This window comes from Monodelphis domestica, chromosome 3 (assembly GCF_027887165.1).
Source record: "Monodelphis domestica isolate mMonDom1 chromosome 3, mMonDom1.pri, whole genome shotgun sequence".
Taxonomy (NCBI): domain Eukaryota; kingdom Metazoa; phylum Chordata; class Mammalia; order Didelphimorphia; family Didelphidae; genus Monodelphis; species Monodelphis domestica.
In genome coordinates this window covers 11,941,782-11,962,977 of record NC_077229.1, presented here as the reverse complement: position 1 = coordinate 11,962,977, position 21,196 = coordinate 11,941,782, and the positions used below count along the sequence as shown (strand labels likewise).

General features: G+C 42.0%; 1 protein-coding gene across 4 annotated transcripts in view; it reads left to right on the top strand.

The window, feature by feature from the left end:
* Window positions 1–21,196, top strand: part of LOC103099696 (zinc finger protein 420-like) — a 44,686-nt gene that overhangs the window by 17,426 nt on the left and 6,064 nt on the right. For 2 of the 4 annotated variants that reach the window (XR_008917146.1, XM_007490733.3), the window contains exons 1-5: window positions 10,391–10,976; window positions 11,122–11,244; window positions 14,409–14,546; window positions 17,259–17,385; window positions 20,478–20,573. Coding sequence is in view for 3 of the 4 variants with exons in the window: in XM_007490733.3 (XP_007490795.2) it covers window positions 10,824–10,976; window positions 11,122–11,244; window positions 14,409–14,546; window positions 17,259–17,385; window positions 20,478–20,573 (637 nt within the window). In the remaining variant the exon portion in view is untranslated. The other 2 variants (XM_056820534.1, XM_007490772.3) reach the window with 2 other exon arrangements.

The window sequence follows — 21,196 nt, the reverse complement described above, 5'->3', positions numbered from 1 at the left end:
AGATTTTGCCTGCGGGAAAGATTTCTCTCAAAATATAGCCTTTGGAGTTGTCAGCTTGGAATCTGGAAACCCTATATTTAGTCAGCTTGAAAACTGGAGACCCCAAGGTTGTTCCTGTTCCCTTGAGAATATACACTGAGGGAAGTTTCAGACTTAGCTATTTCACATTGAATCTTAAGATACTTAATGGCCCTCCTTGCGTTTGACTAACCCACCTAAGCAAATGCTAAGGACCCTCTTTGTAGTTTCTCCCATTGTGTCAAAGTCCTCTCTCAGGTACCTCAGCCCTGGTCTGTATGTTTCCCTTTTGTATCCCATGTAAAGCATCAGCCTCTCCCTGGTAGCCCAGCCTCTAGCTCTGGTTCCTTTCCCAGCCTGTCAGTGTAGCTTGTACACCCCATTTCCTTGTAGCCATGGTCATGTCAATCAGTCCTATTTCCCTGTCCCTCAGTTCCCTAAATGGGATAGAAGTTCTCCAAATGCTTTTGTTCCTCAGTGTTATTACCTAGCACGGTGATTTCTCCCAGGGATATAGTTTGCCAGACTGTCAAGGCTTTTGGCTCTTTGTGGTTTTGGGAGCTTGACTCTGTGTGGAGGCCCAAATATTGAACACTATCCCTCTCCTGATTAAAGACTTGGTTTTTCTGAATATGTAATAGTTCTCAGTTTTTGTTTTTACTTAACAGAGGGTTATGAGAGATATTGGGCCTGTTTTTCAGTCTTATGTGATCTTATATACCTTTGATAAAATGTAATTTTCTACTGGGACACCTAAAAGTGATGCTCTAGAACACCACCATGGCTTAGACACATCTCCATGTGATGATACAGTTTCATCATATATGTGTATGCTTTCATTCTCTGAAAAAGGAATTCTTTGTTCTCTTTGTCTATTCTGAGTTTTCACTAGTGAACGAGAACCCTTTATTCCCTTTTTCTATTTTGAGTTAACACTCTGGTTAATAATAATAACTTAAGTATCCCTACTTAGTACCTCACTAGATTGTGAAGACTGTGAATCTTAAAATTTCTCAGACTTTACCTCATGTGAATTTCAAAACCACTCAACCCTGTTCAAACCATTCTTTAGAGGATGGGATTTGGCTATTTCCTGATAAATAATAATAGAGATACTTGGAATGACAGAATCAGGTCTTGGAAACTACAATCTCCACCCTACTCAGGGTAACAGGATTTAGGAAGGGCTGCAGCAAAGCTCAAGATTTAATTATTTGAGAATATGACCTTCAACAGACATGTTCAAAGGGGACAGACCTCTGGGCGATCCTGGGTTAAGCTAGAGCCACCATTGGCACTGGGGAGACACAGGAAGTGAGGTAGAGGACAGCTGAGGAGTCTGGGGACTTCCTGTGGGGAGGGGGGGAGGAGGTTGTTGGTGCCTGGTGCTTGAGGTGGAGGCCCTGAGACTGTTTCTCCATTTTGGACACTTGAGTAATAGGGACTGATCTCTTCTGGGGAATGGGGATGTGGTGACTTTAAGACATAGGATACCCTTTACTCCCCAAGAAATAAATGAATTTACACAAAATATCCCCACATATGAACAAGATCCTTTTCTAGTAACAAAAAAGATGGGAGACATATTTTTTCAGTATAATCTGTCTTACAAGGACGTTGAGAACTTACGACAGGCTTTTTTAAGTGAACATGAAAAAAATAAAATAATTGCTCATGTCAACAAAACCCGGGGGCGTAATGCAGCACATTGGCCATCTCAGTATTCCGAATGGGACTATAACAATCCTGAGGATTATCTACAACTATACTGTTGTAGAGAGGCCATCCTCACGACAATGAAGGAATGTGCAGACAGTACAGATAAGTGGATGGAACTGGAAAAAATTAAGCAAGAGGAAGAAGAATCACCCTAAGATTTATGGATAGAATTATCGAGTTTGGGGACAGATACTTAGATTGGGACTTAACTAAAGAGAGTAGTTTAAGACAAGTTAGAAGAATCTTTGTAAATAACTCTTGCAAAGCAATTAAGAATTATTTTAGAACACAATGCCCACGATGGTCAGATATGGACCTTGAAGAATTGCGAAAAACAGCTATATATGTTTTAAAGGGAAACAAAGAAATGGAGGAAGAAAATAATGATGACATGGAGGAAATGAAGAAAAAAATGAGATATTTAATAGATAGGATGACTAAATTAGAAAGTGGGCATGATAATGAACCAACGACAATTGCCCCTCTCCAGAAATCCAATTATCAATCCATTACTTACCACTTCTGTGAGAAGAAGGGCCACAAAATGATGGAATGTAGAACTTTTCTTAAGATGTTTGGAAGGAATACACAGTTTAATAATAGCTTTAGAAATAATAACTATAGAAATGATGATAATGGTTATAGAAACCAGAATTCTAGAAATTATAATAATGACTATGGAAATAACTATAATGAATATAGAAATAAGAACTTTAGAAACCAGAATTATAGAAATAGGAATTGGGAAAATAATGACAATGCTCCAATTGAAGAAAATTATAATGTTAATGAACAACAACAATATATGAGAAATGGCGCTCGTCCAAAAAATACTCGAGGTACTAATGACCCTCAGAGAGGTGCCCTTCAGGGGTGTGCCCAAGGAATATCCCAAACACAATGATGGTGTCCGGGGGGGAGCGGCTGGGGCACAGGAATCAGAGGATACAACCTTTGATTTCCCGCACCCTGATGTCCTACTACCCGTTGTCCCTATCCACTGCCCTCCCCATACTAATGAACCCCATATTACCTTAAAGGTGGGTAACACCTATTATGATTGTCTTTTAGACACCGGAGCTTCATGGTCTGTATTAAAGAGAACACCTGATTTACAATGTTATTCTGTTGGCTCAGAGAATGTAATGGGAGTATCAGGAATAACCCAAAGAGTTAAAAGACTTCCTCCTAGAATGGTGTCTGTAGGACCCCTAGAGGTACAACACTCCTTCCTTTTGATGCCTGACTTCCCTTTAAATTTGCTGGGGAGGGACCTTCTATGCAAACTCAGAGCCACAATAACCTGCTCCCCAGATGGCTCATTATCATTAGAAGTACCAGAGGAATCTTTAAATTTACTCCCTGTACTTCTCTCGGAAAACCAGGAGGCAAAAGGGCCTTCCACTTTTGAAATACCTAAAGATATACCACAGTCCCTTTGGGCCACATCTTCTTCTGATGTAGCCTTACTTAAATCTGCTGTTCCTGTGCAGATAAAAACTAAATCTAGTCCACCTCCTTCTATCCCTCAGTATCCCTTCTCAAAGGAGGCAATTGAGGGTATTACACCAGTTATTAACTCATTAATAGAACAGGGAATAATAATCCCTTGCAAATCTGAATACAACATGCCCATCCTGCCAATTAAAAAACCAAAAAAAGGGCCCGATGGCAAGCACATCTATAGATTCGTACAGGATCTAAGGGCAGTAAATAATCACAATATAAAGAGACACTCTGTAGTTTCTAACATACATACTATTATTTCATCTATTCCTAGCACAGCTACATACTTTACAGTAGTAGACTTGTGTTCAGGTTTCTTTTCCATACCAATACATGAGAACTCCAGGCATATTTTTGCTTTCACCTGGAAGGGCTCAAATTATACTTGGTGTCGGCTGCCATAGGGTTATGTCAAAAGTCTGAGCTTATTTGAGCAAATTTTGAGCCAAGACACAGACAATATAGAATTTAAAAATAGCAAATTAATCAAATATGTAGATGATCTACTCTTGGCTTCAACAGATGCAAAAACATGTCAAGAAGATAGCAAACACCTTCTTTTGGAATTGCACAAAAAAGGACATAAAATCTCTAAGGATAAAGTTCAATGGTGTCTCCAAAAAGTAGAATATTTGGGATTCATCTTGACTGCGGGTGCTCATTATATTTCTCCAAAACGAATTGAGAACATTCAAAAATTGAGTGCTCCTACCACTAAGAAACAGCTGAGAGCAATTTTAGGAGCAACAGGGTTTTGTAGACAATGGATTCCTTGCTATGGGGAAATCACTAAACCCCTTATAGCATTAACAAAGGATTCGGTTCCTGAACCCCTCAAATTAGAGCCTGAACACTTGTCAGCTCTATCAGATCTAAAAAAGGCTATCATGTCTGCCCCTGCTCTAGGCATCCCAGATTACAACAAGCCATTTACTTTATATGTGCATGAGAGAAGAGGAGTAGCCTCTGGCGTGTTAACTCAGACTTTGGGACCTTCTCAGCTCCCAATTGCTTATTATTCTGCCCAACTAGACCCAGTAGCAGCAGGAGCACCACCATGCCTTAGAGGAGTAGCTGCTACAGCCTTACTAGTAACAAAAACCATTGATTTAGTATTGGGATGTCCATTAACAATAATGTGCCCACATGAAATAGAAGCATTATTGATAAAACATAGAACACAGGCATTCTCGGATCAGAGAATTACAAGGTATGAAATAACCTTATTAAATAGTGAAAATATTACCTTGAAACGCTGTTCAAATCTTAACCCTGCAACCTTGCTTCCAGATTTACCTACTTCAGGAGAACCATTACATAACTGTGAAACATTAGTGTCCATGGCAGAAAAGCCTCGAGATAATCTCTTGGACACTCCCTTAGACGATGCAGATTTGATTTTATTTACCGATGGTTCCTCTTTTATGAGGGATGGCATACGTTACACTGGAGCTATCGTAGTCTCAGAATTTGCCACTGAATGGTCAGCTTCACTACCTTCTAACATTAGTGCTCAAGGAGCAGAACTCATACCTCTAAAACAAGTATAACAAATATAATAATATAAAACTTGTAAAATTGCCAGGGATAAAAAGGCAACAATTTATATGGATTCTAGATATGCTTTTGGCATTTGTCACTCAGTCGGGATGCTATGGCTCCAGAGAGGATTTTTAACCTCAGCTGGAAAATCCATAGCTAATGCAGAAATTATTAATGAAGTTCGTTCTGCTCTCAAACTGCCTAAAGCCCTAGCTGTAGTTCATTGCTCTGCCCATACAGGTGGCTCTGACCCTGTCTCTAGAGGAAATGACCGAGCAGATGCAGCTGCAAAACTAGCAGCCATAGAAGGACCTGGATTAATTTTAACATTAACAACCACTGATAATTTAAATTTATCACTTTCCTATAATGAAAAGGAAGTGGAAAAATGGAAACAAAAATTTAAAGCAAAACAGATTAATGGAGTATGGGTGTCATCTGAAGGAAAACTCCTGCTCCCTAGAAGTTTCTATAACCAAATTTTCCAATCTATTCATAAAAATGGTCATTTTGGCACCCAGGGCATCGTGGACTCTGTCAAGAGAGTATGGATAGCCCCTGGTATAACTACTATAGCCTCTAAAGTATATTCAGCCTGCCCTATCTGCCAGGCATATAACCAACATGCATATCGTGGAAAAGCCTTTGGGGGAAGTCCTCTGGCTTACACACCTTTTGAACATCTACAGATAGATTTCATAACGATGCCAAAGGGTGGACGTTATAAATTTTGTCTAGTAATTGTAGATCAACTAACCAGATGGCCGGAAGCATTTCCTACGACCCGAGCCACAGCAGATTATGTTGCAAAGATACTTTTAAAGGAAATTATTCCTTGTTTTGGCCTGCCAGCACGTATTGACTCTGATAGAGGGAGTCATTTTACCGATTCTGTCTTAACCCAAATATACTCTTGCTTGGGGATAACTCCAAAATTCCATGTTCCATATCACCCCCAGAGCTCAGGCCAAGTGGAGAGGATGAATAAAGACTTAAGACTATGATTGGCAAATTATGCACTGAGACCCATTTACAATGGCCTGAAATTCTCCCTCTGGCCCTATTTTATCTTAGAAGCAGGCCTAGAGGAGACTTACATATTTCACCTTTTGAGATGCTGTTTGGACATCCGCCTATATAGGCTAAGCCTTTCTCCCCGGCTTATACATCGCTATTAGGGGTAGATATTACTATTGCTTCCTATATACAGGAGTTACAGCACAAAGTACGTGAACTTCATGAATCCGGAGCTGCAGTACAAGCTGGACCATTAGTCTTTTCTCTGCATGACCTGAACCCAGGAGATAAAGTTTATATCAAGAATTTCAAGCGAACTGGAGCAACTGAACCTTCATGGGAAGGACCATTCCAAATATTATTAACTACTCCAACATCTATAAAGATTGGAGAAAGAGATTCTTGGATTCACTGCTCACATGTGAAGAAAGCATCTTCTGCTGAGACTGATTGACTGTATCCTATCATATGAATTGTGACTCTATCTTATCATATGAATTGGAGATAATAATCCATAGACAAATGGATGCTTTTTTTTTCAAGAATACATTGAATTACTGATTTTTTTCCTTATTTTTCTTATTTCCTTTCTTTTCTTTTTTGATCAAAATATTTGATTTTTTTCTCATTTTTTGTACTGAAAATACACATAATAATATTAATATTATTTTTTTTCTGCAGTAATACAAGTTAATATATATATATATATATATATATATATATATACTCTTGCTATAATATCAATATATGCCTAAAAGCTTTAAACTATGGGAACCTGCCATTTATTGATAAAATATTATAGGACTGTGATTAATGTTTCTGTCTGATTCCAGGAAAAGGGATAAAAACAAGGAGCACAGACTAAACCTGAATAGTGCCAATAGAGCACACAAGAAATATTAAAGTGAGACTCGAGGTTGCGACGCTTAACTTATGTTTAAGTTGTAGGACTTCCTTGTATCTACACTCTTTATGAAGTACTCAAACAAGTACAAAGCTTGACTATCATGCTGGCTCCCTATATCCCTGAGGGGGAAAAAAAATCAGACGAGGGAATGACATTTACCCAATAAAATAGAATTCTAATTCTTTTCTTCTTATCTTATGGCAACTTCCTGTAGTCTTGGCTACAAATGGCTAAGTGAAATATTACTGCATTCTGTCCTACATACTTGTGGGATAGAAATTACTTTAAACTGGACCTATACAAGGCCTATTTTGAATTTTTCTTATTTTTTTCTTATTTTTCTATTCTTTTGATAATTGACACATACACCCCCATAACTCAACATTGCATTCTGAGCTAAACTTGATATTTTTTTAATACTTACTTCAGGGGGGATTGTATTTTAATTTAAAATCTAAAATTTTTGAATTTTTTTTTGTTTGAGATTGTATTTTTATAAAAATCCAAGAATTTTGATTTTTTGTTTAAGATTGTACTTTTATAAATATTCAAGATTTTGATTTTGTTCGAGAAAAGATCTTCAAGAAAGAAGCTTGAAACTTTTATATCCAGAGAATGAACTGTTGCAGAAAGATGCCGAAAACCTACACTTCATCAAGAAGATCAAGAATGAACTTTGGATATGATTGATTGGACTGAACTTCTAATTGAACATTTATTGTAATTTTACACATTTATGCCAAAAGGGACTGCCCCTGCTTTCTGGGGGTATTTAAGTCCTATTCCTTTTTTCTCCTCTCTCTCTCTCTCTCTCTCTCTCTCTCTCTAATACCTTTCTTCATCCTGTTTGTAATTAAACTCCATAAAAGGTTGACTGCTGACTTGAGTTTTCATTTAGGAATTACATAGCTGAATTCCTTGGCGACCTTAAATTAATATATATCAGTCTTTTAAAGTGATTTCCTTGTCACAGAAGAAGCTGAGTCCAGGGCTGTCAGATGGCCCCAAGGATAGATCATGGCCTGGAGAGCAGAGGTTCTGGGTGCAAATGTGTCCTGGGACACCTGGGAGCCCTTCTGGAGCCCAGCCTCAGCCCTGACTGACACAGAAGGGGAGGCTTAAACAAGAAGGGGCACATGGCAGGAGAGAGCTGGGAAAAGGCAGGGCTTGTGCTGGGGAGGGACAGGGACAGGGAGGAGGAGGGGAGGCCAGGAAGCCCCTGCTGGGGGAGGTCATGAACAAGGTCAGGCCAGGGGATGCCTGCAGGAAAGAGCTCCTCATGGGCTCCTGGGGGCTGGCAGGCCTCAGAGGACCCCTCAAAGGGTGCTGGATCCCTCTTGCCGCCTATCCTGAGGGTAGGACCAGCCACCTCCCTAGAGGCCTCCTCCTCTGGGCCTCCCTTTTGGGCTGCCTCCCAGCTCAGCCTCAACAGTCCCAAAGCCTGGAAGAAGAGTCTAGAGTCCAGGGAAGGCCCTGGGTGACCCCCAAGACCCCCATCCCAGGGGAGAGCAGGTCATGCCCAGTCCAGGCCTGTATGTTCTCCCCTCTTGAACCCCAGAGACAGCAGAGAGGAATTCAGAGCAGCAGCCCTGGGCTCTGAGGAAAGCAAAGGAAGAATTGTGCAGGGAGAGAAGCCCTTCCAGGGTCTTTAGCCCCTCAGTGCCTGGTAGAACTCAGGGCCTGGAGTCAGGGAGGCCTGAGATCTCCCCTGTGGGACCCTGAAGAAGTCACTTAAGCCTCCTTGCCTGTTTCCTTCCCTGTCCATTGGGCTGCAGGAGGAGAGAATAAAGCCTCCCAGCCTCTGCCCAGAAAACCCAAAGGGGGGAGAGGAGAAGAGGCAGCCAGGCCTGAACAGCCTGACCCAACAGCTCTGCAGACAGACACACAGACACCCCCAAACTGTTTTCTGTTCATCAGGGCTCAGAGTCTGGGCTCAGTGGATGCCGCTACCTTGTGTGGCCTCCCAAAGGGCAGGAGGGGGTTCCTGGGCCTCCCCCAGGCCTCTGAAGGGTCTGTGGGCCTTGTGGGCTGAGAGAGATGCTGAGGGAGACCCTCCTCAGCTGCTCCAGAGGCCCAGGAGACAAGGAGGAAGCAGCTCTGTTTCCCCCAGATCCTCTCTGGATCAGCTTCCCCATAGCCCCAGGCTCAGACTCTTATTCTCTGGATTCCACAGTGGGGGAAACTGAGGCAAAGGCTGGGGAGGGCCTTGGCCAGGCTTCCCACTCTGGGCAGTGTTGGAGGCCAAGGTTCAGCCCAGATCTTGGGGGTTCCAGGCCCAGGAGGGCAGCCCCAGTCGCCTGATTCCTCCACCTGGGGAGACGGTTGGCCTCTCTTTTGGGGAACTCCCTGGTTCCCCCCAAAGGAGAAGGAGCAGGATGTTCACAGAGATCCCTGGAGGAGGCGAACCTGGGCCTGGGCTTGGACTGTCTGCTCTCTGCCTCAGTTTCCTTCTCTATCAGAACCAGGGATCCAAGAGCCACTTCCACTGGCCCTGGGAGAGCAGAGATCCATTCACTGATCAGTCAATGAATAGACACTTATGAGGCACCTGCAGTGTGCTAGGCTGTGGCCTGAGGCAGCTTCCAGTCTAAAGAAGCAGCCCGGCTGGGCGAGAAGGGTACTTGGGGGTGGGGGTTGAAGCCTGCAGCCCGCCACGTTGGGCGAGTCTCTACACGGAGTGGCCTAGACAGGAGGACTGCATTTCCCAGAATACCTGTGCAGGTCTTAGGGCTTCCCCCCCCCCCTCCCCCGCCAAGGAGGACTCCATTTCCCAGAGAGCCGTCTTCTCCCTAGTCTTGACTCTTCCCCATCGTGGCCATGTCCGGACATGCTGGGAACTCACGTGGCCAGTCTCAGCTCCTGGAAGACTTGCTGCTGTGCTTCTAGGATCTTTGCTAGGTGAGAGGAGAAGGGGAGGGAGTCAGTGGTGCTGGCGGTGGGGTGGGGGGGCCGGGGCTCCCTGGGGCTCCCTGGGGCTCCGTGCTCTCACAGCTGAGACTTTCTGCTCCGTAACTCCCGGGAAAGGGGAAGACCCGGATGCACCCTTTCCGGGTGACTGAGCCTGGGAGTGTGGCCGAAAGCAGGCGCGCATGTGCAACAAGCCGGGACTGGCAGAGGTGGTGTGCGGGGCTGTAAAAGTGTGCTGGGGGGAGGGGAGAGTCTGTGAGTGTGTCTATGTGCGTCCCACTGGAGGATGCTAGCGCCACCTCCCGGGCCGCGGAGAGCACAGATCCATTGATCCGTCATTCATTCATTCAATCAATAGACGCCCATTAGCAGCTTTCCGTGTGCCAGGCTTTCGCCTGAGGCATTTTGAAGGCTAAAGAAGAATCTGGGCTGGGCTGGAGGGGAAATCGGGGTGGGGAGGAGGAGGCTGCACCGCCCCCGCCTCAGTCCAACACGACTCCCCGAATTCCTGTATAACTGCTCCCCCATCATAGCTCTAAACCCAGGAACCCAAGCTGGACTCCATTTCCCAGAATTCCTGACTCAGGATTTCATGTAAACCCTACCCTTTCCCCAGGCTTTCTCCATTTCCCAGAATGCTTAGTTTCTGAAGTGACTGCAGTCTTGGCTCCTTCCCCTGTGGCATCCCCAAGGCATTCTGGGAACCTCTTATAGGTAGTCTCAGCTCTGGGAAGGCTCACATTTGCGGTTTTTGGACCCTTTTTTTAGGTGAGGCTTGGAGGGAGTCAGTGCGCCGGCGCAGCTCTGGCTCCCCGTGTTGGCTACTGAGACTTTCTGCTCCCAGTTCCTGGGCCGCAGGAAGACCCGGGTGGTGCAGTTTCAGATTGCTGAGCTGGGGGAGAGGGGGAGGCGCATGTGCAAGCAGAGGAGGGGCAGGAGCCCGGCTTCCCATGTAAATGCTTGTGGTCGGGGGAGTGGCAGTCTCTATGTGTGTGTCCTTGACTGACCATTACTTTAAAGGACCACAGAAAAGGGACAAACACGGAAGTGCCTGGCTCAGGCCGGGGTGGCTCTGTCTATACCAGGAGCCATGGAGGGCTTTGCCCTCCCCCATAGTAGAGAATGAATCCCCAGCCCTGATGGGAGAAGCAGGCAACGTGAGCCTGTCAGTGGGCAACGAGGGTGGGGGTTCCTGTGCCCACATGCCATGGAAGGAGCCGGATCTTGGGCACAGAAGAAATGCCAACAGGCTCTCCCCCACCCCCACCTGATGCCCATCTTCCCCTCTGCCCCCCCCATCTCCCACAATCCAGCAGTGCAGTTTATGAATGGAATGGAACCAAAGATGGCGGCAGAAAAGGTGAGGAAGTTTCTTCTTGACCAGTCCAAGGCCCTTCCCAAGCCTGAGGCTCCCTGTTCTCCTCTGTTGGGGAGAGTCTCCCCTGAGGCCATCAGAAGGTCCAGGGAGCTCCTCTAACTAAGCACCTCCCCCTAATTCCCCACAGGTGTCCAAAGAGGAAGTCTCCCTACCTTGGGGCTCCCACTCCCAGAAGAACTTGAGTCTACCCCAAGCAGAGACCCCAGAGCCAGAGGGAATAGCTCCCAAGATCCTGAGGCCCCCATCCCAGGTGAGTGCAGCCCATCCCCAGCCCTGGCCATCCTCCCCCACCCTGGAATACAGTAGAACCAAGAACTGTGTCTTTGCCAGGCCTCCATGGGTGCCATCACTGCTTGATATCAATTTTTCACCCTGGCTGCCCCCACATATGCTGTGTTCTCTGGGTTTTCCAGCCGTAGCCCTTGCCTGGATGAGCCGGCCCAGGTTCCAGCCAGCCAGGCTCAGGGGCTGTCTGATTCATCTACCCTGGAGTGTGACATCTTTAGTTACCGGAATCTCCATGACTGGAGCTTTTGGGTGCTTTCACTGACTTCAGGCAGCCATTACAGGAGCTGGTTAGGGTGGAAAGAAGCCTGCCAGGACAATGACACCATTTCAGAGCACGAGGTTCTGGGAGAATGAGGAAGCTGCCATGGCTCACAGTTTGGAGGTATCAGTTTACAGTGTAGGATTACAAATATCAGATAAGTATCCCTAATTATTAGCTTCGTGTAAATTAATTGAACCCCGGCAAGTTGTCTTTCAGGGCACAGACAGTGTGGAGAATATTAGGCTCCTTGTCAATGGTCAGCACCTGCTATGAGACACCAGCAGCCAATAGGCTGAGTTGAGCAGGATGTTGTTGCTGTTGGTGACCCAGAGTAGACTTCAGAGCTGCATCCTTTACAATGGGCAGGGCAGTAAAAGGAAAAGATGAGAACTAAAAAATGGGCAGTCCTCGAGAAAAGCCTCTGATGTGATTGTTAGATGTGAATATTTAGAGGAGGGGACACACGAGTAAACCGTCTATATATTTCATGTCACTTTCTCCGGTAATTTTGGTGGTGGAGAGGTGACTGGTGGCAGCATGCTGGGCCTTTTGGCATCTTGGGGTGGCTACAGCTACTATCCAGTAAAGTGGTGAGTTTCTGGCTGAGTTTTTCTCCTTTACTTTCCAAACTTTATTCTCGTAGAAGCCTCTAATCTTCTTCAAAGACCTCTTGGCAGAGATTTTTGAACTCCCCCGTTAAAGCTTCCTCAGAGGGGAGAGAAGCTTTAAGGTAGGAAGATAGAGACTGGATAGAAGTTTTAGATACCATGAGGGGGATGACGGAGGCAAATTAGAGATATATATGAGGTGGCAGGAATGAGTCTTTATTAATTTTCCTTTAGCCACAGCTAAGCTCTGATCAAAGGACCCTTCCGAAGACTTTTACCAGTCCTGAGATCCACATTTAATACCACACAGGTTGGAGAGATGAAAGAGAGATAGAGAAGGTTTGAAGACGGAGCTTGGCCATAGGCCAAGCTCCTGCCAGGACAGCCATCAGCTAGCCTGAAAGAGAGAGAGATAGAGGCGGAGCTTGCTGGGCTATATATAATCTTTGATATGCAGATATTCATAGTACATAGGGATGATTTTCATTGGTTAATGACAAGGTATAGGTGTGGTTTCTCTTAACCAGATGAGCACAAAGAAACCTGTGTTCCTCCCTAACCTGAAGGAAGCTGGGGTCAAGGGTCAGAGGCTTCCCCATCCTCGTGCAATACTGAGCATGCTTAAGACTGAGCATGCCCTCTTACATACCAACTGTTTCCCTTGCCCATAGCTAGGGGTGGACTGCTACACCCTGGCACAGGCCAGGCAGGAGAAATCCTATACTGTTTCCCTCTCTCTTCTCCTTAATTCCTTCCCTCTATATTAAACACCATAAATTTCCAAACTGACTTGGGTATTTTTATTTGGGATATTCCCTGGTGACCAAATTCATTGAGATTAACTCACAACCCTAAAATTACACTTATAATAAAATGGCTCTTGAAACTCCTCATGATTTCCTTGTTATTCTTTAATTGAAAAATGTAATGTGTATATTTAATACACTCTGTGAAATTTCTTGGGTAAACTTGGGTGACAGGATTAAGGTCAAAATTCCTGTAAACAAGATTTGACACCAACCTAAATTATTTTGTTTCAGCTAATGTTTATAATTCTTATACTACAGAATATATTTATGACTTTTAACTTAAGATTAATGTTATTAAAATAATCCTAAAGGATAATACTGTTATAATCTTAAATGAGGTAGGGCATTTTACACCCCTAGTACCCATATATACAGGTGATAAATCATATACTCTTCTTCTGTGTTTCTACTCCAACACTTCTTTCCCTCAATATAGATAGCGTTCTTTCTCATGAGTCTCTCAGGATTGTCCCGTGCCATTACATTGCTACTAGTAGCAAAGTTCACTATATTGGATCATTCCACAAAATTTCACTTTCTGTGTTCAATGTTCTCTTGGTTCTGCTCATTTTGCTCTGCATCAGTTCGTGGAGCTTCTAGTTCATCTAGAAGTCTTCCAATTCATCATTCCTTATAGCACAATATTATCCTATCACCTTCACATACCACAGTTTGTTCAGTCATTTCTCAGTCAAGGGATATCCCCTCATTTTCCAATTTCATACACCACAAAAAGTGGGGATATGCGTATTTTTATACAACTCTTTTTTATCATTCTTTAGGGATACAAACCTAGTAGTGGTGTTGCTGGATCAAAGGCCATACATTCTTTTAAACCTGTTGACCATGATTCCAAATTGAAGGTCATAATATCTTTCATGTATAGAGAAAAGAAGGAAATTTATATTGCATTTTGAAAATTACTGCATGAGAGTTAAAAAGAGAAAAGTCATTTTTCTGCTTAGCATACAAAATTTACCAAGAATGACCATGTGATAGTGCATTCAAAATATCTGGAAGGATACCTGAGATCCACAAAATTATAGCAACAATAGATGAGTGACTTTTAGGAAAGATATAAAGAACAGTGGAGAAAGAGTGTCCAATCTGGAGGACAGAGCATGCTCAGGCACAGGGTTTGAGTTGTAGTCAAACTCAGAACATGAGTTGTAAAGTGTGATGAGTATCTTGGACTTGGCTGTGTCACAGGTCTGTTGTGAGGTTTCATTGTTGTTATGTGTGAAAATATTTCTAAAATCCATCTCGTAGATAAGACCAAATGGTGTTTCCAAAGACTGGCTCTGCTTGTTTAAGTTTAAAAACTGTTTTTTTTTGCCTGAGAAAATAGAATAAGAATCATTTTACTTTCTGCCATCAAAGGAAAGAACTTATATTGCTCTATGTGTGTCCTTCTCTCTGTGTTTATATCATAATTTGTTTTCTTCAGAGGCAGAGATATAATTTTGAAGTAACAGAGATGTCTACGAAGCTGAGGCTTCTTGTGGAAGGATCTGGCGTCCAAAGGTGCATGAATGAGGTTCCCCATGAATGCATTTTGAGAGAAATCTGTGACTCTGATATGCAGGTAAATAAAAAGCTAAAGAGTAGCTGTGAATTTGATGAAGCTGCAGAGAAATGCAGCCCATGTTCGGTCCTAAGTCAGTATCTGAAATAGACTTCAGGAAATGTCTGTTGACAGAATAGCGTTATAGGAGTTTTTTTCATCTCTCCCTCTGTCTTCAAGAGGCAAGGGGGCAGAAAGATGTCTCAGTCAGAGCATTCTGCTGAGTGGGGGTGAGTTGCAGACTGTCAGTTGATGACTGGAGAGTCAGTGGCTGACAGTGGGTTGGGCAGTTAAGGCTGGCAGTTCAGGGAAAGTTGGCTGCTGGGCATGAGTTGGGCCTTGGGGTTCAGTTGCTGGTAGTGTGGGTTGGTGATTAGTTGAGTTATATAAAGGTGGGCCTGACCTTACTAACAGCAAAGACCATTAAGGAGCAGAGGATTCTGGGAGAGAAGAGCAGACTTGGCAAAACTCCGTGGGGAATTGTGGGCTTTTGAATGGAGATCCCAAAGAGGCAGGAAGCATTCCCCTGCTGGGCTCTTGTCAAGAGCCAAATAGAGGTTTCAGCTGAGTATTGTCCTCAGACCACTGCTACTAAGTAGTTCCTTCAAGGAAACATCTCAGCAGAGTTTCAAGACTCTTCTGACCAAGGAGTGACATGGACTCCCTGCTCTGGAGCCTGGCCCTCTCCCTTTGCCTTTTGCACCTGTTTTGACTATTCCTTAGCCTGATAGTATTAAAATTAGGAGTGAGGGAATTAGCTGGGTTTGGGAAGGAGAAACTCAGATTTAGCTGGACTGCTGTCTGTGTGAGGGACCTTGTAGGACAAATACATACCAGGGACTCTGACTCCCTCTTTCCAACCCCCTACAAGCCTTATAGCCATTGCTTATTAAACCTTTCTTAATCACAGTCAGATATTTCTCTTGGTTTATCTCCTAAACTAATGGAAGGTGATATGCTGAAGCTATAGATCAGACTCAGCAAAGTGTTAATCCAGACCCTTCCCTGCTGAGTTCAAGCACTTGGGGAAGTGTGTCTCCCTGATCTTTCCCTGACAGGGAATTTGGGCATAGCCATTACTTCATTTGATACATAAGATCTCCCTTCAACTTCCTATCAACCTCATGTAACGGGGGATCCCCTATTTTCATTGTAGTACCCCTGATACCACCACCTAGCTGGAGTGAGGGAGAATAGGAGTCAACCCATCAAGGTTCCTGTTTCATAGCACTCTGTTTCCTTCACAACAGTCTCCCTTTAGGACATCCTTAACCATCATTATAACAACACCAAAATCTAGTTCATTTACAATCCTTACAGAATGTTAACAATGTGGAAAAGCTTTTATGTATTTATTTACTTTTAAGCATTTACCTTCCATCTTGGAGCCATTGACTCCAAGACAGAAGAATGGTAAGGGCTAAGCAATGGGGGTTATATGACTTTCCCAGGGTCACACAGCTAGGAAGTGTCTGAGGCCAGATTTGAACCTAGGACCTCCTATCTCTAGGTCTGGCTCTCAATACACTGAGCCACTGAGTTGCCCCATGGAAAGGCTTTTAGACAGAGGGACCTTCTTGCTGAACATCAGAGAATACTCACTGGAGAGAGACCTGATGAATGCAAATAATGTGGATAGGCTTTCATGCACAGGGACTCTCTTGCCAGTGTAAGATTTAGAATTGGTTTGACTAAATATAAGAATTTTAAAAAGTTGTCGTAGTTATCGTTTATAAAAGTAATTAACTTCTTAAGTCATATACATCACTGTTAGGGGGAGATACTACTATTGTTTCCTATATATAGGAAATATAGCACAAATTGCGGGAACTCCATGAATCTGGAGCTGCAATACAAGCTGGACCACTAGACTTTTCACTTCATGACCTGAACCCAGGAGACAAGGTGTATATTAAGAATGTCCAGCGTACTGCAGCAACTGAGCCTTCCTGGGAAGGGCAACTCCATATATTGTTGGCTACTCTAACATCTATAAAGATGGGAGAAATGAACTCTTAGATTCATTACTCACATGTAAAGAGAGCATCTTCTGTTGAGACTGATTGACTGACTGTACCCTATCATATACATTGGAGATAATAATGCATTGACAAGTGGATGCTGTTTTTTGAGAACACATTGAAATCATGATTTTTTTCATTCTCCCTTATTTTTATTATTGCTTTTCTTTTCTTTTCTTTTCTTTTGATTAAAATTTTTTATTTTTCCCTCTTTATTCTCATTTCTTATACTAAAGGTACATACAGTTAATATTATTTTTTCTCCAGTTATATAAGTTTTATATATATGTATACATATATGTGTATATATGTATATATATGTGTGTGTGTATGTATATTATATATATATATATATATATATATATACTTGCTATTTCATCAATGTATACCCAGATCGCCCTCTCTATTTCTCATCCACAGAATCTCCCATCTCACTCAGAGAGCACTTCCCATCTGCATGGGGAAAATCATTTCAAAGTGAGACACATCCCCAGGTTTTACTCTTCACCACATGATTCTCACTTTAGGCATAAAATGATTTTGTGATTATTCTTTTGGGTTCTGGTCTCTAGTGCTTGCTCTGACACAGTTCAAGGTTAGGAATTTGCATAAAAGCTTTGTATTCTTTAGTTTCCTCCAATCAGTGGATGAGGGTTTTAGTAGACGAATTCTGAAGCTTAAGCCCTAAATCTTGTGACTTTTGTTGTCTTAGGGCTCATTAACATTCAAGGACATCGCTGTGCATTTCACCCAGGAAGAGTGGTGCCTATTGGACCATTCTCAGAAGGAATTGTACCTGGAGGTCATGCTGGAGAATGTGCAGAATCTATTCTCTGTGGGTAAGGATCATTTTCACTGTTACCTATGAATTTGTCATTATGGGAATGTCTATTCCAAGCCATATGTACAGGATTTAATAGCACAAGAAAAATCTAACTATAGAAAAATCTGAGAGGCAAAGAAGATCAAAGCACTTGCTGAGCTGGAGATTGACATATAAAAGTCTCCACATGCAAAACATCAATTAATAATTGTAATTGGTCTCAGGTGCTTGCAGAGTTCAAAAAGGAATTCAGAAATGAAATGAGTGAAGTGGAAGAAAAATGGGCAAAATAAATGAAAGTGTTGTAAAAAGAAAATAAGAGCAGAAAAAGAAAAATTGGTTAAGTAGCAAAAGAAGCAAATAAAATCTAATGAAGAAAAGAATTGTTGTTGTTGTTTTACGTAGTACTGACTAACTAGAAAAAACAGCTAAAAAAATGCAATGTAGATAAGCATTCCTGGAAAACTAAAATGTATCAAATAGAAAAAGAGGATGAAAAGTTTATGGAAGAAAATCCTTCTTTTAAAATTAGAATTGTGCATATAGAAATGAATGACTTGATGAGACATTAAGAAATAATAAAACAAAATCAAAATTCTTTAAAAAGTGAAGAAAATATGAAATATGTGGCTGAAAAAAAAACACCTGACCTGTAAAATAGATCCATGAAGACAATCTAAGATTCATTAGACTACCCCTCCCCACAAAATGGTCTAGATGTCTTATTCTATAATATTATCAAAGAAAACTTCTCCAATCATGGGTTTAAATTGAAATGGAAAGAATCCACAGTTCCCCTCCTGCAGTAATTCCCCAAATCACAAGTGCCAAGAATATAGCCCAATTTAAGAAGTTTCATGGTAATGAGATAGTATAGCACTCAGCCAGTAAGAAACAATTCTTACATCATGGAGCCCCAGTGTTAATTATACATGTTCTGGGGAGTTCTATGTTAAAGGATCACAATGCTTGAAATATGATATTTTAAAAGGCATGGAGACTGGGTTCATAATCATGAATTACCCATCCATGATGATGGATTATATACTTCTCGGAGAAATATCAATATTTAATAAATAAAGAGGAGATCCAAGCATTACTGAGGAAAAGAACAGACCAAAGCAGGAAAGTTAATGTCCCAATCCAAAATTCAAAAGAAGGAATAAAAGGTAATTAAGAAAGAGAAAATTTACAAAACTCAAGAAGGTAAAATTTTTCATGTGCCTTGTGGAAAGATGAGATATTTGTCACTCTTAAAATTGTTATCATTTTCAGAGTAGTTAGGAGAATTATACAGAAACTGTGGTATTAATGTCTTAAGGAAGATATGTGAAAAAATTTAAGGAGTGGAAAAGAGGATAGCACTAAAAGAAAATAGAAGAGAGAAGTAACATGGGGTAAATTATATCAAATAAAGAGGCATGTTTTCAGGAAAATTTCAGGGAATTTTAATTTTGAGGGCACTTGTCACAGCCTTCATGGATTAGCCAGACTGTTAAGGGTAAATTTAGGGTTGAGACTGAATATAAATTTAGTTGGTCACCAGGGATTTAATTTCTAAATCCCAATGAAACACTCAATTCAGAATGAAATGTTATGGTGGTTTATTTACAATACAAGGAAGAAATTTAGAGAGAGAGAGAGAGAGAGAGAGAGAGGGGAAAAGAATTTAAACTGCCCCAGAGAGGAGTTCAGAGACCTTGGCCAAGGGGGCCTCCCCAGAAAGCCAAGTGAAAGGGAATCAGTCTTATCACTCACCACGTGACCATCTCAAGGAAGCCATCTGAAGAGCTCTTCCAGGCTCCAGTTCCAGGGTTAACTCCACAAAGCTCCCTCCCCACAGGAAGTAACGTGAAATATAAAGGCAGTTCTTTACCTCACTTCCTGTGTCTCCCATGTGCCAATCGTAGCTTAACCTTGGCCCAGGGGTCAGTTAATTGTTTCTGATTTGTCACTTGTTAGCATATGCCAGTCATAGGCCTTCCTCCTTGACACTTAATCCTTAAGTGTGGGTGTATATATTCCTTGATGCTAGACTAAGCAAATTGGAGAAAATTTTAAATTCACACATGGTAAAAAAAACATCACAGTTGAGGGAATGATGAGGGTGATGACAGGCAATCAAAATTACTTATCCTCATTGGGAATAACACCCAGACTAAGTATGGTATAGAATCTTAACTTATTCTATAGAGGAACATGAGCAGAATAAGGAAGGTGGTTGAGAAATGACAATAATATAAGGGAGGTGGAATAGAGGGAGTGATTAAAAGGGAAATGTGTGAATAGAAAGTGAAAGGAGAAAGTGCAAGATAAAAAGAAGAAAACAAGATGAAGGGGAATACTGAGATGGCAATCATAACTTGGATTATAAATGAGATGAACTCACATAAAAAAGGGAAGCAGATAGCACAGTGTATTAAAAATCAGAATCCTATGATGTTTTGTTCATAAGAAATCCATTTGACGTATGCAAGTAAACATTTAGAGATTAATGGTAAGAGGACTTTCATTTCCATAACAACATGGAAATAAAAAATGAAATATAAAACGAGCTCACAGTTAATTCTACCTATACAAGTTTATCCTAATTCCACCTTCATTCTCCCTTCAAATCCCATTCAGGATGATGGGAATGGAAAAAAAGGGAATCAGTATTTCAAAATATTTCTTCTATATCCTCTACTGGTCAATTGGAGTTCATAATTATCATTAATTTAACAACACCCCTATAAGTTTGATGCTCTTATTGCCCTTATTGCCCTTACTTCACAATTGAGGCAACTGAGACAAACAGAGTTTAAGAGACATGCTAAAGGGCACTCACTTACCATCTCTCTCTGAGCCTGGATTAAATTTGGTTTTCTGACTCCAAGTTCTCATTTCTTATCCTTTCACTACCAACTACCATTAATTTCTGTGTAATGGAGGTTGTAGAATATACCTATTCTTCTATTACAGGAGGTAAAGATAGAATTTGCTGATTGCAAATGTTTTCCATGACATGAATAAAACAGAAGCCATTCTATAGACCTTACTTTTATGCCCCCTTTCCTTTAAGATGAACTATTTTTTCCCCTCTCCTGATTCCTTCTTTGTTATGCCCAGGTCTTCCAGTTCCTAGAGAATATTGTACCTCCTGTTTTCAACAAGGGAAAGTACCATGGCAGCTAGAGCCAAAAAGCCCCAGGAGCTCCTGTCCAGGTGAGTGAGGTGAAAGCAGGTATATAAGGCCTGTTATCCCAAAAGACTTATCTGTTGTAGTAGAGAGTGCTAGACGTGGGCACTGGCAGACCCGTGCTGAATCATGCAGCTCATTTTCTGAGACATGGATGAGGGACTCAAGTGTAGAGAGGTCATGAGACATTATATATTGTAATCATAAAATAAGATGAATAATTTGTATGTGTGCACTAAATGGCATGAGATCATTTTTCCCTTTCTTAGTTTTAAAACATTTTTCCATGTTTACATGATTCATTTTCTTTCCAACCCCTCTTCCCTCCCCTCCCTCTCAGAGCCAACAAGCAGTGCCACTGGATTATATATAAATGTTATCATTTGATACCAATTTTTATATTTTTCATGGTTTAGTAGAGCAACCTTTTAAAACCAAAACCCCCCATCATGTACTGTGGTACCAGTATAAAACTCCCAGCGAAACAATAGGTTTATTGAGAGGAGGCCAATCTCATAGTAAAACTATTTTCTGATCAGGATCAGAACCAGCGATCCCAAGGTATAGGAGACAGCTTTTTTTATGACAAAACATCTGATGACTCAGTGACAGAACATACAATCAAAATTAAAATCGAATGGATGCAAAA